The sequence below is a fragment of the Diabrotica virgifera genome, chromosome 4 (genome assembly GCF_917563875.1).
Source record: "Diabrotica virgifera virgifera chromosome 4, PGI_DIABVI_V3a".
NCBI classification, from domain to species: Eukaryota; Metazoa; Arthropoda; class Insecta; order Coleoptera; family Chrysomelidae; genus Diabrotica; species Diabrotica virgifera.
This window is the reverse complement of record NC_065446.1, coordinates 2,400,910-2,415,697: the sequence shown is the minus strand read 5'-3', so window position 1 is coordinate 2,415,697 and position 14,788 is coordinate 2,400,910. Positions and strand designations below refer to the sequence as shown.

At 35.4% G+C, this 14,788-nt stretch overlaps 1 protein-coding gene and 1 long non-coding RNA gene across 3 annotated transcripts in view; both read left to right on the top strand.

Moving 5' to 3' along the window:
* Nucleotides 1-14,788, top strand: part of LOC114332993 (GMP reductase 2) — a 69,561-nt gene that overhangs the window by 33,028 nt on the left and 21,745 nt on the right. For both annotated transcript variants that reach the window (XM_028282798.2, XM_050647926.1), the window contains exon 2: nt 12,970-13,089. In XM_028282798.2, the coding sequence (XP_028138599.1) occupies nt 12,970-13,089 (120 nt within the window). The remainder of the gene's footprint in view (nt 1-12,969; nt 13,090-14,788) is intronic.
* LOC126882876 (uncharacterized) lies at nt 320-4,600 on the top strand. Its single transcript, XR_007697417.1, has 2 exons — nt 320-858; nt 4,570-4,600. It is a non-coding gene; the product is annotated as an uncharacterized LOC126882876 (long non-coding RNA).

Genomic DNA, 14,788 nt, shown 5'->3' with positions numbered 1-14,788 from the left:
TTGATTTCTGATTATCCGTTCCGAAGATACATGGTACATTGCCATAACGGCCTAAGGGATAACTTGGTTGAGCTGTAAATGCTTATTTATTGTTATTGACGTTAAAACAAAGCCATTAGCATAGAAAAATCTCTTATCGCAGTTTGATCTCTAGCAAATCCTAATTCGCTCAATTTTGCACCAAGTGCCCCGTGCAATATATCATTAGAAAGGTCTTTTCATGTATATTAAGAAAATCACTGACCAAGTGTGTTACGGTCATTATTTATGGCTGAAAACGACAAAAAACTACAAATTCTCAATGTACTATATTGACACAAAATGTACTTATATGGTACAAAAAAAGGCCTTATACAGAACATTGTGTTAAAACAGACATCACAACGTAATTCGTCATTCAAAATCCTTTAATTTGATGGGTCATACATTGATTTCTGATTATCCGTTCCAAAGATACAAATATTTGTACAAAATTATGAAAAATCGAATAATTTGAAATATTTACAAAAATATTTTAAGTTGTTTGTTAACATGCCGGGTGTGTATGGTTGATAAGAAAAGAGTGCAGACGTTATTTTTGTTAATATTAACCTCCAAAGATATGACAAGCCACAATGCTAAAAGTCCGGATGTAGTCGGATGAGAACATGTAACCGCAGTTGTTATTTGTGTAAATGTTATCACATATTTTTAAAACTATAAGGTCTTGTTTTTGCAAAACACATTCAAACATTTGATCACGTTCATGCTGTGTGAATTTCGCCTATAAATACTGAAACAGACGAGCATATACCACAGTCGACATCTGACAGTTTCTACAGTATAGTTGCAGTGTTCAGTGGAAAATATTCAATTAAGGTAAGAGATTTTGCTGTTTATTTTACATATGGTTTTTATGAATTTATTGGTTTGCTATTTTTGTTAAATAATTTGGATGTACATGTGTTTCCTTTCATCTATGGGTAATACTGGTTTTAATTCTCTCTTCCCAACTTGTTTGCAGGTCTTCTAGGTATCTATATATATACTTCTCTTAAAATAAAATGTGTGTACTATAGGTGATTTTATTCTTATATTCAATGTGATTTATTATAGTAATTTTATTACTTGTTTTTATCATATCGTAGGATGTATCTGTCGCTAATATTTTTAACTGATTTTACGTTTTATCCCTAAAATAATAATAGCTGTTTATGACTCATTTCTACTGTACTTTTTTCATCTTTTAATATTTCCTTGTTACATAAATAAATGAGGTAGGTTTTTACATTAAGATAATCATATTTTACTATTTAGTTCTTATTTTCTAATACTTTCATGGTCTAGAATCCGCATATGGCCCGGAATCGGTATGCCGATACGGGGGGGGCCACTTTCATGCATCAAAATCGCCATGTGGCTCAGAATCGGTATGCCGATACGTGGTCACTTTCATGCACCAGATTCCAGCTCATCATGAGCCAGAAGCGGTAGGCGGATTCCAGCTCATCATGAGCCAGAATCGGTATGCCGATACGGGGGCCACCAAAATAGCCATGTGGTCCCGAATCGGTGGTATGCCGACTCCCGGGCACTCAAGAATAGTAACTTTTTATGATACATTTAGCGCGGTACTCCGTCTTCTTTTAGCACATATTTCTTGTTATCTGCATTAGGATAATAGTATTTTACCGTTTAGTTCTTATTTTCTAATTTGATTTATAAATTTGTTTTATTTCATGTTTTTCAGGCATGTATGATGCAACACCTGTCCGTATATTTCTGAACAATTTTATGATTTATTTCAGTATCTTTTTATGCCGCATTCTATCGTACTTTTGTTTTTCAACAATATACAATGAAGCGTAGCTGTCATTTATATTTTATATACGACCAAGCGTAGCTGGTATTTATTTTTAACAGTGTGATAATAATCGTGTTGCATTTTCTATTTTATGTACGACTCAACTTATTTTTATTTTTAAAAATATATTGACACTCTTTGTAATGCATTGGGTTAGTAAATAAGAGACAATATGAGTCATTTTATTATTTTATTTAAATTTTTTTATGCTAGTACATTATTACAGTTTTTAATTAAAAACTAAATGCCCTAGTCGATTTATTTTAACATTTTTATCCAGAGGTCCAACGACATAATGGTTAAACGATGATGTCTCGTAATCTATGCTTGTGCGCTGTTTAAATTGTCGGTCAGAGCGTTCAACACTCTTACGATGTTTTTTCTCAGTTTTCCGAACATTTTCACAGGGGCTTCGACGCATGTTTGAGTTATTTTTAAACAAAGGTTTTATGATCTTATTAAATTTATCCGGGAATGCTTGATGTCTCAAATATCCTCGGGAATCTCTATGAACACCTGTGACTTCTAATATTTTTTTTATAGTTTAGGCTATCATTTGGTGTAAAGTCTTGAGGATACATATAAAATTATAACAGTATATAGCCCACAAGTAGCCTTGTACTTGCTATCGTTAATCAGTATATTCTTAGGAGCAAATTTGATTTCCATATCACCCATTAGCCATTTATCAGTTTTCCAAACATAGTGTGGACCATAAGCTCTATCAAGGTCTGGTGAATGATGCCAATATTTTTGAAGGTGTTCATCTTCTTCTTCATCTGTGCTTTCTTCATCCTTCTGGCGCATATTTCTCAAACGATTGTTTTGGTGTCCGCTGGTCTCTTCATGCTTCTCTGTCTGATGTGAAGTTTTCAGATAATTGTTTAGTTCTCCAAGAGGTTCAGTACTAGGTGTTAAAACTGTTTTGAGTTGTTGTTCACGTTGCGTTATTATTTTGAGTGAATTATACTTTTTCTAATAACTTAGCAAGCTGCTTGACACGATGTTCACCGTTAATTTTCTTGTATCTGAATGCCGTTTCTCTAGTTAACACCTTTATCTATATCCGCTGACTCGCATCTGACATATAGCTAACATGCATCTGGCATACATCTGACTTGCATCTGACTAACATCTGACTTGCATCTGACTTGGCGCTAACCGTTAAATTATCGCTGTATAACCTCAGACATAACGCTGAATCATAGTTTACTTCATGCAGTAATCACGTGACACAGAACGTCACAGTAACTAACAGAACGTGACAGTAACTAACAGAGCGTTACGTGAATGACGTAAATCACGTGACAGTACTCAACAGAACGTGACAGAACGTGACAGAACGTGACAGAACGTGACGTAAAATAACGTGACAGAACGTGTCAGCACCTAACTCTCTCTATCTCTCTCTCTCTCTCTTTCTCTGCTATCACACTTTCTTTGCGCTCAACAACCTTTTTGCTACAAGCATCAATGACGTACTTCCTATTAACAAGTGATATATTGTTTGTAACAATATAACCTAATTCTTTAATTATTTGTTTTATAGCTAAGTAGGTCATTGTCAATAACTGAGTTGTATATAAAAAACAATTACTTCAAAAATTTATTTATTTTTTCCTAAGTATCTTTGCTACAGTAATAAAAATATTTTTTCGTATTTCCAGCAGACCTGCAGGAGCCTCTTTAAAATAGGCAGTCGTCGATTTGCTTTTCTGAAAATCATAATAAATATTCTACATTTTTATGTCTTCGCCGCTTTTACACATAACATTCCTTTTTTCATCGTAAATTCTATTTGATGAGGTAGATGATGTTTTGTAATTGCATCTGTTGGGTCGTATACTAGTTCGTATGTTCATTCCAGAAATGAGGCGTAATTACAATTCCATTTGAGTAGAACTTTGCACCTACTACCACCTCTGTCTTATCCCATACTGGCTGGCAACTTCATGAAATATTAAACTAGCCGGTAAACACACGCCTGCGTAGCTGGCTCGAATAAATTCTTGCTCGTTACATGTCTTAATCAAGTTTAACTGAATGTGCTGTTTCATACTGGAGCAACTGCTGTGCCTGCTTTGACGGTTATTCGAAGAATGAAAACTTATTGTGTTATCGAGTGTGTTAGTGATGAAAGTGGCGGGAGTTTTCTCGCCGAAATGTTATGCAAATCTAACTGAACAGTTTTCAATGTCGTGTTTATTCATCATATCTCGATATATGTATATCGGTTCTCTTCATACATTTTCCACATCTTTCGCTAAGTAGCTGACATCTATCATAATTATGTTGCCCATTTTTCAAATATTTTCGTAACTAGACCAGGAAGAAGAATTATATGAAACCCACTTTCAATTCCTAACCATGAATCCTTCTTGTGATAGAATGATGAAGAATTAACTATGAATGAGTCGACTTATAATTTTATGTGCCTGCTCCAATCTAATCATCACAAAGTATCTTTTACTTTCTGGTAATATTTGTTCTAAGTTGGCCGTACTGCTTCTTTTTATGTTGGTAGTACTGATACTTCCTTGAAAAATTAACCAAGTTTAATAAATGTCTTAAATGCAGCATTTTTACATTGATTCTTATGGAAGAACAAGCACAAATTCACACATTTCAGGGGCCTTCTGAGCATAACATAATACCATTTAGTTTTCCGTCCGACTAGAAGTATATTTAATACCTTACATTACGGCATTTTCTTCATTCTGTTTCAGATATTCCTAGCGTTCAGACGTGTGCTCTGGTGAGTTTTATATAGTTCAGAAGTGTGCTTTGGTGAGTGATATATTTTAAAAAATTTTTGATTTTTTGAAAATTTGTGGTTTTTATCACAATTTGTAGTTTTTTTTTCTGAAAATTTATTTTTGAGTTTTTTTGTTAATTCTCTAGTTTTACGAAAATTTTACATTTTAATTTAGCTTTGAATTTGCTTAAAATGTCTTTAATTGCTGATTTAATTGTTAAAATCGCATCCATCTTGGGATTAATCCCAAACAATTATAATGATGAAAAGATACGAGAAGGCCTCATGAAATGTAATAAGGCAATCAAAAATATCAGGGACTCTATGAGATATGCTAAGACAATGGGGGAGAAACAGCATTTGGAAGCCCAGATGCGGCAAGTGAAAACGCTACGAAATCAGTTAAAGGTCGAACAAAAGAAGGGGGCGGGACTGACACCTACAAAGGAGACTGCAAAGCATAGGGTACAATGGGATGACTCTTTATCTGCGTTCAACTCACGAATTCGGACTGGGGTCATCTCAAACCTTAAACACAAGGACCCTGGCAGTTTTCTAGTGGATTGCAAAGCCCTGTTCAAGCGGCGAATTCAGAACGCACTAAAGAAAGAGGCGGCCGTTAAGGTGAATATAGCATTTGGTGGAGAATTCGAGATTGCTCAAGGCGATAAGATGATCAATGAAACGAAGTACTTTACTACTTCAAACTCAGCCATATATCGGGACACGAATCTTGATGAATGGTTCGAGAAAAAAGTAGTGGAGCCCATCAGCCGAGACTTGGAAGAATTCCAAGAACGTGATTCCGGATGGGCTCTAAAGGCAGTTGTTAACCTGGGGGTGAATATAAACAAATTTACACCGCAACTTGGCTCCTCCTACATTGAACTTCCTCCTCAGATTAAGAGAAAAAAAGCATGCGTAAATGTCAAAAATGATGATGAGGCATGCTTTGCATGGGCAATTGTATCGGCGTTATATCCTGCTACCAAAGATGCTCAAAGAGTTTTCAAATATCCACACTATTCTGATGTATTGAAATTAAAAGGTATTCAGTTTCCAATGACCATCAAACAAATTCCTAACTTTGAAAAACAAAACAATATATCCATTAACGCATATAATTTGAAAAAGGAGAAGAAGAACTATACGACCCTCCCAATCTTGCTAACAAAGAACAGAAAGGATAAACATATAAATCTTCTTCTGATTCAAGATAATTATGACGAGCCGCCTACTCAGTACCATTACGTTTGGATTAAAAATTTATCCCGCCTCCTTTCCAAGCAGCTTAGCACCGAAGATGGAACAAAATATTTCTGTGATGCCTGCCTGCATTACTTTCGATCACAGGAACAGTTAAATGCTCATAAGACATGCTGCAAAGGTCGATCAGATGTTATCTGTGATAGGTGCTTACAACCGTTTTCATCATCAAAACAGCTTGAAGCGCACACCACCGATTGCGTAAGAATTAATGAAACAGCCATCAAACTGCCAGACGAGAGTAGAAAAATGCTAAGATTTAAGAATTATAGGAATAAGATTAAAGCCCCCTTCGCCGTATATGCAGATCTCGAAAGTGCATTGAAACGTACGGGAGATCCTAAGAAGTATCAGGAACATATTCCTGTAGCAGTTGGGTATTTCTTCAAATGCTCATATGATGATACTCTCTCTTTTTATAACTCTTATCGAGGAAAGGACTGCATGAAATGGTTTGCAGATGAACTTAATCAGCTTGCTGAGAATGTATCTACAGTGTTTATGTGCCCCTATGATATAAATATGACATCTCAGCAGGAAAGAGATTTTCATGCTGCCACTCATTGTCATATCTGCGAGCAGCGCTTCTCCCCCAGTGATAAGAAAGTCCGAGACCACGATCACATGATTCCTGAACATAACTACAGAGGGGCGGCCCACGAAGGGTGTAACATTAATTACAAAGATGCTCACACTATCCCAGTGATATTTCATAACCTTAGCGGGTATGACGCGCACTTCATTGTTAACGATATTGCTACGCATATCAAAGGTCCAGTAGATCTTCTTCCTATTACTAAGGAGAAATATATCTCTTTTACGAAACATATCGATCATGCTCGAATTAAATTCCGTTTTATCGATAGTTTTCGATTTATGGCTTCTTCTCTCGATAAGCTCTCTTCGTATTTGACAGAATATCCTAATCTCAACTCTCAATTTTTATCACTATCTGAGGAGAATTTCAATCTTCTAACTAAGAAAGGTATTATGCCATATGATTATATCGATTCATTCCAAAAATTCAATGAAACATGTCTACCGCCCCAGGAAGCATTTTACAATAAACTTGAGGATAAACCATGTCCTCGTCGGCATTATCGTAGAGCCCAAGATGTCTGGTCTTCATTCTCCTGCTCCAATCTCGGGGATTATATCGATTTATACATGAAAACGGATATTCTCCTTCTTGCGGACGTCTTTGAGCAATTTCGATCCAGTTGTCTTAAAACATATAATCTTGACCCAGCTCATTACTTTACTCTTCCCGGCTTCACATGGGATGCAATGCTTAAGCATACAAAACAGGAACTGGAGCTTTTAACAGATCCAGATATGTTTTTGTTTGTGGAGCGTGGTATTCGTGGTGGTTTGAGTCAAGTATGCTCGAAACGTCGCGTCCACGCTAATAACAAGTATATGGAATCTTACGATCCATCAAAGCCCGACTCCTATCTCATGTATTTCGACGTTAATAATCAATATGGCTGGGCAATGTCGCAATTCCTTCCGTATGGAGGGTTCGAGTGGGTTGATGCTAACATCGATGTTCTGTCCACACCTGACGATGCTTCTGAAGGGTACTTCCTCGAGGTCGATCTGGAGTACCCCCAACATATTCACGATCGTCATAAGGATCTTCCGTTTTGCCCCCAATCATTGAACCCTAAAACTATGCTTCCTCCTAAACGACCGCGAGAGCAAACCAAATTAATGGCTACCCTTCATGATAAAGAAAGATACGTAATTCATTACAGAACTTTGAAGCAAGCGCTAGCACACGGATTGGTGCTCAAAAAGATTCACCGAGTCCTAAAATTTAAGCAGAGTCCTTGGTTAAAATCATACATTGACTTGAATACAAATCTCCGAAAGGCAGCGAAAAATGAATTTGAGAAAAATCTCTTCAAGCTGATGAACAACGCTGTGTTCGGCAAGACCATGGAGAATGTGCGCAAGCGCGTTGACATTAAATTGCTTACTGAATGGGAGGGTCGTTACGGAGCAGAAGCTAGAATAAGTAGTCCCCTATTTAAGAATGCTACTATTTTTAATGAAAACTTGGTAGCTGTCGAGATGCATAGAGCGGAAATATGGTTGGATAAACCAATATACGTGGGCATGAGTATATTGGATTTGGCTAAAACCACGATCTATGATTTTCACTATGGGTATTTAGATAGAAGGTTTGGTGAGAACTTTACGACCTGCTATACAGATACCGATTGTGAGATCGTAGAGATACGGGAAAAAGATCCCTATGAAGCTGTGAAAACAGACTGCCACAAGTATTTCGATACATCTGACTATCCTAAAGACAATATGTATGGCATCCCCCAGGTTAATAAAAAAGTACTTGGACTGATGAAGGATGAGAATAATGGATGCATTATGACAGACTACATAGGGCTCAGATCTAAATTATATACAACAAAAGTAGCTATCACAGATAATGATATAATGAAACTGAGGGGAAAGTTAATAGATCAGGAGTATGAGGACGATGAGATTGAAATACTTATTAAAAATTATGGTGTGACAAAGAAGGCGAAGGGGGTTAAAAAATCTGTTGTAAAGACTAAAATTACCTTCGAAGACTATGTCGAGTGTTTGGATACCTTTACAACTAAGACAGCCTCGCAGAATCTTATACGCTCTGATAAACACCACGTATATACAATTACACAAAGCAAGATTGCTCTTAGTCCCACTGACGATAAACGATATCACCTTCCGGAGTCTTATGATACGCTACCGTGGGGACACTATCTAGTTGATAATCTTAAGATGGATGTTGATTAGATTTAACACAAATCAGGATTACAATAAGCCAGCCATATTTTATCATTTATCCTTGATGATCTGATTGCCTTTAAGATTGATGTTGATTGAATATAGTCATTTTTTAAACTTTATTACAACCACAATATACATCTGAATCAAACAATTTTTTTATTATATTCCTCTTATCATCCTTTAATATCACTCATTATTTTAATGTCATTAAATATTATTTAGTTGATTGAATATAGTCATTTATCAAACTTTATTATTACAGCTAACATAATGCTATATATATCTGAAGCAGGCCCTTTTATTATATTCCTTTGCTCAGCCTTTCCTACATTCATCGTTTTTATATAATATGATAATTGTACTAGATCATAGTTATGCATCTCAAAATTAAGTAAAATTATTAAGATTAGCACATATAAAAAAAGATGTTTAGTTATGACCACTAAAAAGATATCTGATATGGACCAAAATAACTGGCAAATTAATGAGCCGTTCTGGTTAACTCTAGAACCGTTGCTCGTGTAGCCTCCAAGTTAAGACGATCGATAACTTAATGGTCTTCTTTTTCCCCGATTTAGTTTTAAGTCTTCGATAGCCTGTCACAAAACAGGAGTCGGAAAAATACCTAGTTTTAAGATTAGATAACCTAGAGCTACCGCATTTACCCTCAATAATTCATTTTGAATACTATAGTATCTAATGAATTAGAATTAACACCAAAGTTTCGATGTTTTAACATTAATATGAATAAAAGATGTCCAACAGATCAATAAAAAGATGTCTACTAAACCAAGTTAGATAATAATGTGCTTATCTTAGTATGTAAGTTAAGTATATGGCTATCATTAAATATATTGTCATATAATGTAAAATAATTCATTCCTACTAACCATCAACTCTACTAACATGGCGGTCGATGTAGTCGTACCTTCACGTTGGTGACTGCTGTTAAGAACATATTTTTGTTTTTTTTTTTTTTTTTTTTTTTTTTTTTTTTTTTTTTTTTTTTTTAACAAATTTATGTTCGACCGAATTGACTACTTTTCATTCATTGCATGCTAACATCATTTTTATATGTCAAATCTTATCATGTAGCACCTCAAATTACAGGATTTAGAATGTCAAATTACGTTGTGATGTCTGTTTTAACACCATGTCATGTATAACGCCCTTTTGACACATTATCGTTTATTATTTGCCTGATATGTCGAATCTCATCGTATGACACCTCAAATTACAGGATTTTGAATGACAAATTACGTTAAGATGTCTGTTTTAACACCATGTTATGTATAAGGCCTCTTTGGCACTCTATCATATGCTTTATGTGATTATTTATAAATTGATTCTTATATTATGGATCAGTGTATTGTTGTATGCAAACAAGGATGGATGTGTTTTTTAATGTGTGTGCTACTGCTGCGTTGCATGGCAACAGCAGATACCTTTTCCTTTTTAAGGTTTTTTTAACCGCATAAGTGAGTGGATAAATGAAAAAAGTTTTATTTTTATCATTTCTTTATCTCTTCATTCATTTTATTATACCCCATATTTCTATTGGGCGATATCAAAATAGGATTAATAACCATGGCAGTTTCATGCATCTTTATGTATTGTCATTGTAAGCTACACCATCTATTATTTACAAGTACATTAAACGTGTAAGAAATAAGACAAGATATATTTTATATAAATTTATTATGGATATCTAAACATTACATTATAATTCATTAAGCCGTGATTAATACATTTGCTTTTTAAAAAAAGCCGTTCAGATTCTTCGTTGGAGCAGAACGCAGTGAATTCATTATTTTTCTTTATGTGATGTATAAGTTTGCATGCATATCCTCTTCTCCGATGATTAGGTAAAGTGTATACGTATTCTAATACTCTTGGTACATCATGTTGTCCAAGTGGATCAAAGTCACGTTTCGATAAGAGTACAAATGATGCTGGTACTCCGCTGACATAAAAGATGTAGCAGGTAACTTTTGTGTTTGTCATCCATTGATCAATAAGTATATCATCTACATTTAACTGCTTAATTTTTCTGACTGCGTTCGGACCTCTGAACAACTCAATTTTTTCCATCTTGCTTCATCGATTGATTGAATGATACTGATTTTTGCTTTATTCATTCTATCATGTATCTGTGAATTTTGAAGGAGTGGGGGAACGTCATAGTATTCTATCGCGTATCTGTGAATTTTCCATGAGTGGGGGAACGTCATAGTATTCTACACCGAAGGTTTATATATCATATAAACGTTGTATACATTATTATGTTCCGTTTACGGAAGGATTAGAGTTAATAATAAACATAAAAACTAGATGGCAAATGTAGTCTCCTATATATTGAATAGACGATTATTTAACTATAAAAGTAAAATACCAACCTACATAATATTACCCTCCTTGCCGTAGATAAAATACAGTATGCGAATCGCAATACCATTTTTTTTGTTTGGTGATTTTCATGATACTACCCAACTTTCCGTAGAAAAGACTTGTACATGAGATGTTTGCTGGTTTGGCCACAGCGTATGAATGGTATATGTTCATTGTAGGAATGTATGATTGGAGGGAGATCGAGGATGTTTGTTGGTCATACTGTAAGTATGGTATACGTTGTTCTAGATGGCTTGGGCATAGTTACATGTTGCAGCCGACAGGTGGCGATTTGTATGACGAGATTATCAACTGTGATAGGATGTTTGATGGATTGGTCATACTGTAAGTATGGTATACGTTCTTCTAGATGGCTTGGGCATAGTTACATGCTGCAGCCGACAGGTGGTGATTTGTATGACGAGATTATCAACTGTGATAGGATGTTTGATGATTTGGTCATACTGTAAGAATGGTATACGTTCTTCTAGATGGCTTGGGCATAGTTACATGTTGCAGCCGACAGGTGGCATGATTAGGCGAAGAACTGTAATAGACGTGGAATCCCCATTAAGTTGACAGGTCAAAATATCTCCAATAGCAACAAATATATCACCGTTTTGGCAATGTTGCCATGTTTCTCCTTTCCTTCAACGTCTGTTGCGTTAAAATCAATAGCAACGAAGATATAGTGCTGTTTTGTCATTGCTGACATCTTTGTTTTTATGTTAACATATTCAATATCCCCTCTTTTTCCAACAAGACCTTATTCACAAAAATTGAACTAATAGACACGAAGATACGATATAGTGCCGTTTTGGCAATGTCTTTGCGTTTGTTTTTCATGTTAACATATTCCTTGAACCTTCCACTTTCCAACAAGACCTCATACACGATGATCGAGCTAGTAGAAACGAAGATACGATATAGTGCCGTTTTGGCTATGCCGCCATCTTTGTTTTTTTTTTTTGTGTTAACGTATTCGTCACCCCCTCCCCTTTCCGGTGATACCTCACACGTCACGATCGGACCAGTAACAACGGAGATATGCTTTAGTGCCGTTTTGGCTATGCCGCCATCTTTGTTTTTTTTTTTGTGTTAACGTATTCGTCACCCCCTCCCCTTTCCGGTGATACCTCACACGTCACGATCTGACGAGCAGTCGCGCCTCCACCACAAAAAGCGTCAAAAATGACCAGAATGGACCTTAAAATTTCTTATGGAGATTTACATGTAAAAAAGCGTCAAATTGCGCTAGAACTGTTGCTGCCCCTTTACTTTGGGAAAAACAAATTAAATAACTTTTAAACTATTTGACCAATTTCTTCGAAATTTAGGGCATGAATTAAGCACCATAAGTCTCAGCATTCCGTGTAATAAGAAGGTTCTAAGTTAATTTTTACATAAGTTATAAATATTTATAAAAACTCAAAATTTATGATTTATTTTGCAATTTTCTAAGCAACCAATAAGGATAGACATATTAAGCAAACGCCATATTGAAGTTTTTTATACCGTTTATGAGTTTCTTACTCTCAAATTTGTTTAAAATGCCTATTTCCTTAGTAATAGACGAAAAAAGCGAAAATTTACCGTTTTTTGATCTTCATTTGTTTATAACTATGTATATCATCAAAATCGGCTGCAGGAAATATATAGGTTATTATTATAGATGTCCATATTACTCAAAAAATTTAGTTTCGGCCTGGAGGGGGTTGTGTCACCAACAGGCTATTTTTTTTCCTTATTTCTCTGAACTACATGTGTGGCCGGGCATCCAACAAAATCGTACAATTTGACCACAGAGAGACTGGACGGTCTGCTGCATTGTATTTGTTATGCCGTATTCAATGATTTTAATACCTTCCATTTTGATTTATATTTTTATGCTTTCAAACATTAATATAACGTTCTTTTTCAGGTTAATTTATTTAGGAACATTACTTTCCGAAATTCCAAACAGAATTACAATGGAATTCCCGTCATGGCTTCCAATATGGACACTGTCGGAACATTCAATATGGCAAAAGCTCTTTCCTCGGTACGTTTTTATTTTTCTGTCATTTAATAAAATTAATAAAATAAGATAAAATAAGAATATTGTAAATTTGATCTACACATATTTATGTGAAAAGAGAGCAACCTTCTGAAAAGGCAGCTAAACAACTAAACTGTATTCATTTTACAGATTCCCAACTGTAACAAACGCATATGGAAGCTAAACAGGGTCGTACTGAACTGAGGTGTATCATATATTTTACCGTGAGTGAATGGACTATTATGAAACTGCATTCTGTATACTTTTTCATGTCCATTTCATATCAATAAATTAAAATTTTGGGTTTTCTTACCTTTATAAAAGTGATTACCACAAGCTATTTTTACTTTTGAACAATAAATACTTTGGTTATGTATATTAAAAGTTCATTAAACAGACTACACACTAAAAAACTTATAAAAAAACTATAAAACACGACCAGTATTAATTAATAACTCAACAATAACTACTGTAAAATGTATATAACACAAAATAATATTATCTTAAAAACCAACACCTTATATACAATTTGAATTTGCAGACTGACCAGTTTGGACCTGTAAAATGAGAATCCGCCTCGTTTAGGATGGTTTAGGGCAATAAATTACATTTAACAGCCTCTTGACGAATGAGACGGCGAATAGTATCACGTGCGTTTGTTTATAGTTGGGAATTTGCTGTATGAATGCACTTTACTACCTATTAAAAAAAAAAGAATTATGTGACAGCGAGAACCCCTTTGTAACTTTTTCAAAACTTTCTACAGGAATTTGGAAGATCCTAACCGATTTTTTCATGGGAAGGTAGAAAGTATATATAATGTTCTTGAACTCCTAAGTGGAGCATAGAGCTTCAGTGAAAACGCGCCATCGGGTTCTATTTTGCGCTAGGGCCTTCACCTCATTCCAAGACTTTCCTTGACTTCTTATCTCGTCCATGATGGATCTTCTCCAAGTTTGTGCTGGCGACCTCTTTTTCTCTTTCCGTGGGGATTCCACTCTAGGGCATTTTTTGCAATACTGGAACTATCTTTTCGGAGTGTGTGACCTATCCACCCCCACTTTCTGTATTTGATTTCATTTTCTACCCTCTTTTGTTGGGTCAGGTGTAGCAGATCTTCGTTTCTGATGGTGTTTGGCCAGAAAATACGAACAATTCTTCGTAGACATTTGTTAACAAAGACCTGCAATTTGTCTGTAAGGTATTTTGTCACTTTCCAGGTTTCACATCCATAGAGTAGAACAGACATAACATTTGACTGGAATATTCGGATCTTTGTCCTTGTAGTATATTCTCCAGACCTCCAAACAGGGTTAAGAATGCTGAAAGCTTGTTGAGCTTTTCGTATCCTCATACGAATATCGTCTTCTGTACCTCCGCTTTCTGTTATGACACTTCCAAGATACGTGAAGTTCTCCACATTTTCAATCTGCTTGTTGTCGATATTAAATAACGTGTTGTTCCTTGCATTTATTCTCATCGACTTGGTTTTACCAATATTGATTTTTAAACCTATTTTATTGGCCTCAGTGGATAGTGTTTCCAATTGGTCGGCCACATCCTGGAACCTTTGTCCTAACAGGCAGATATCGTCGGCGTATTCCAGATCACTTAGGCGTGTTGTTAACGTCCATTGTATCCCTTTTGTGTCGAAGTCTAGTTTGGAGAGAACATAGTCCAGAGCTATGTTAAACAGAAACGG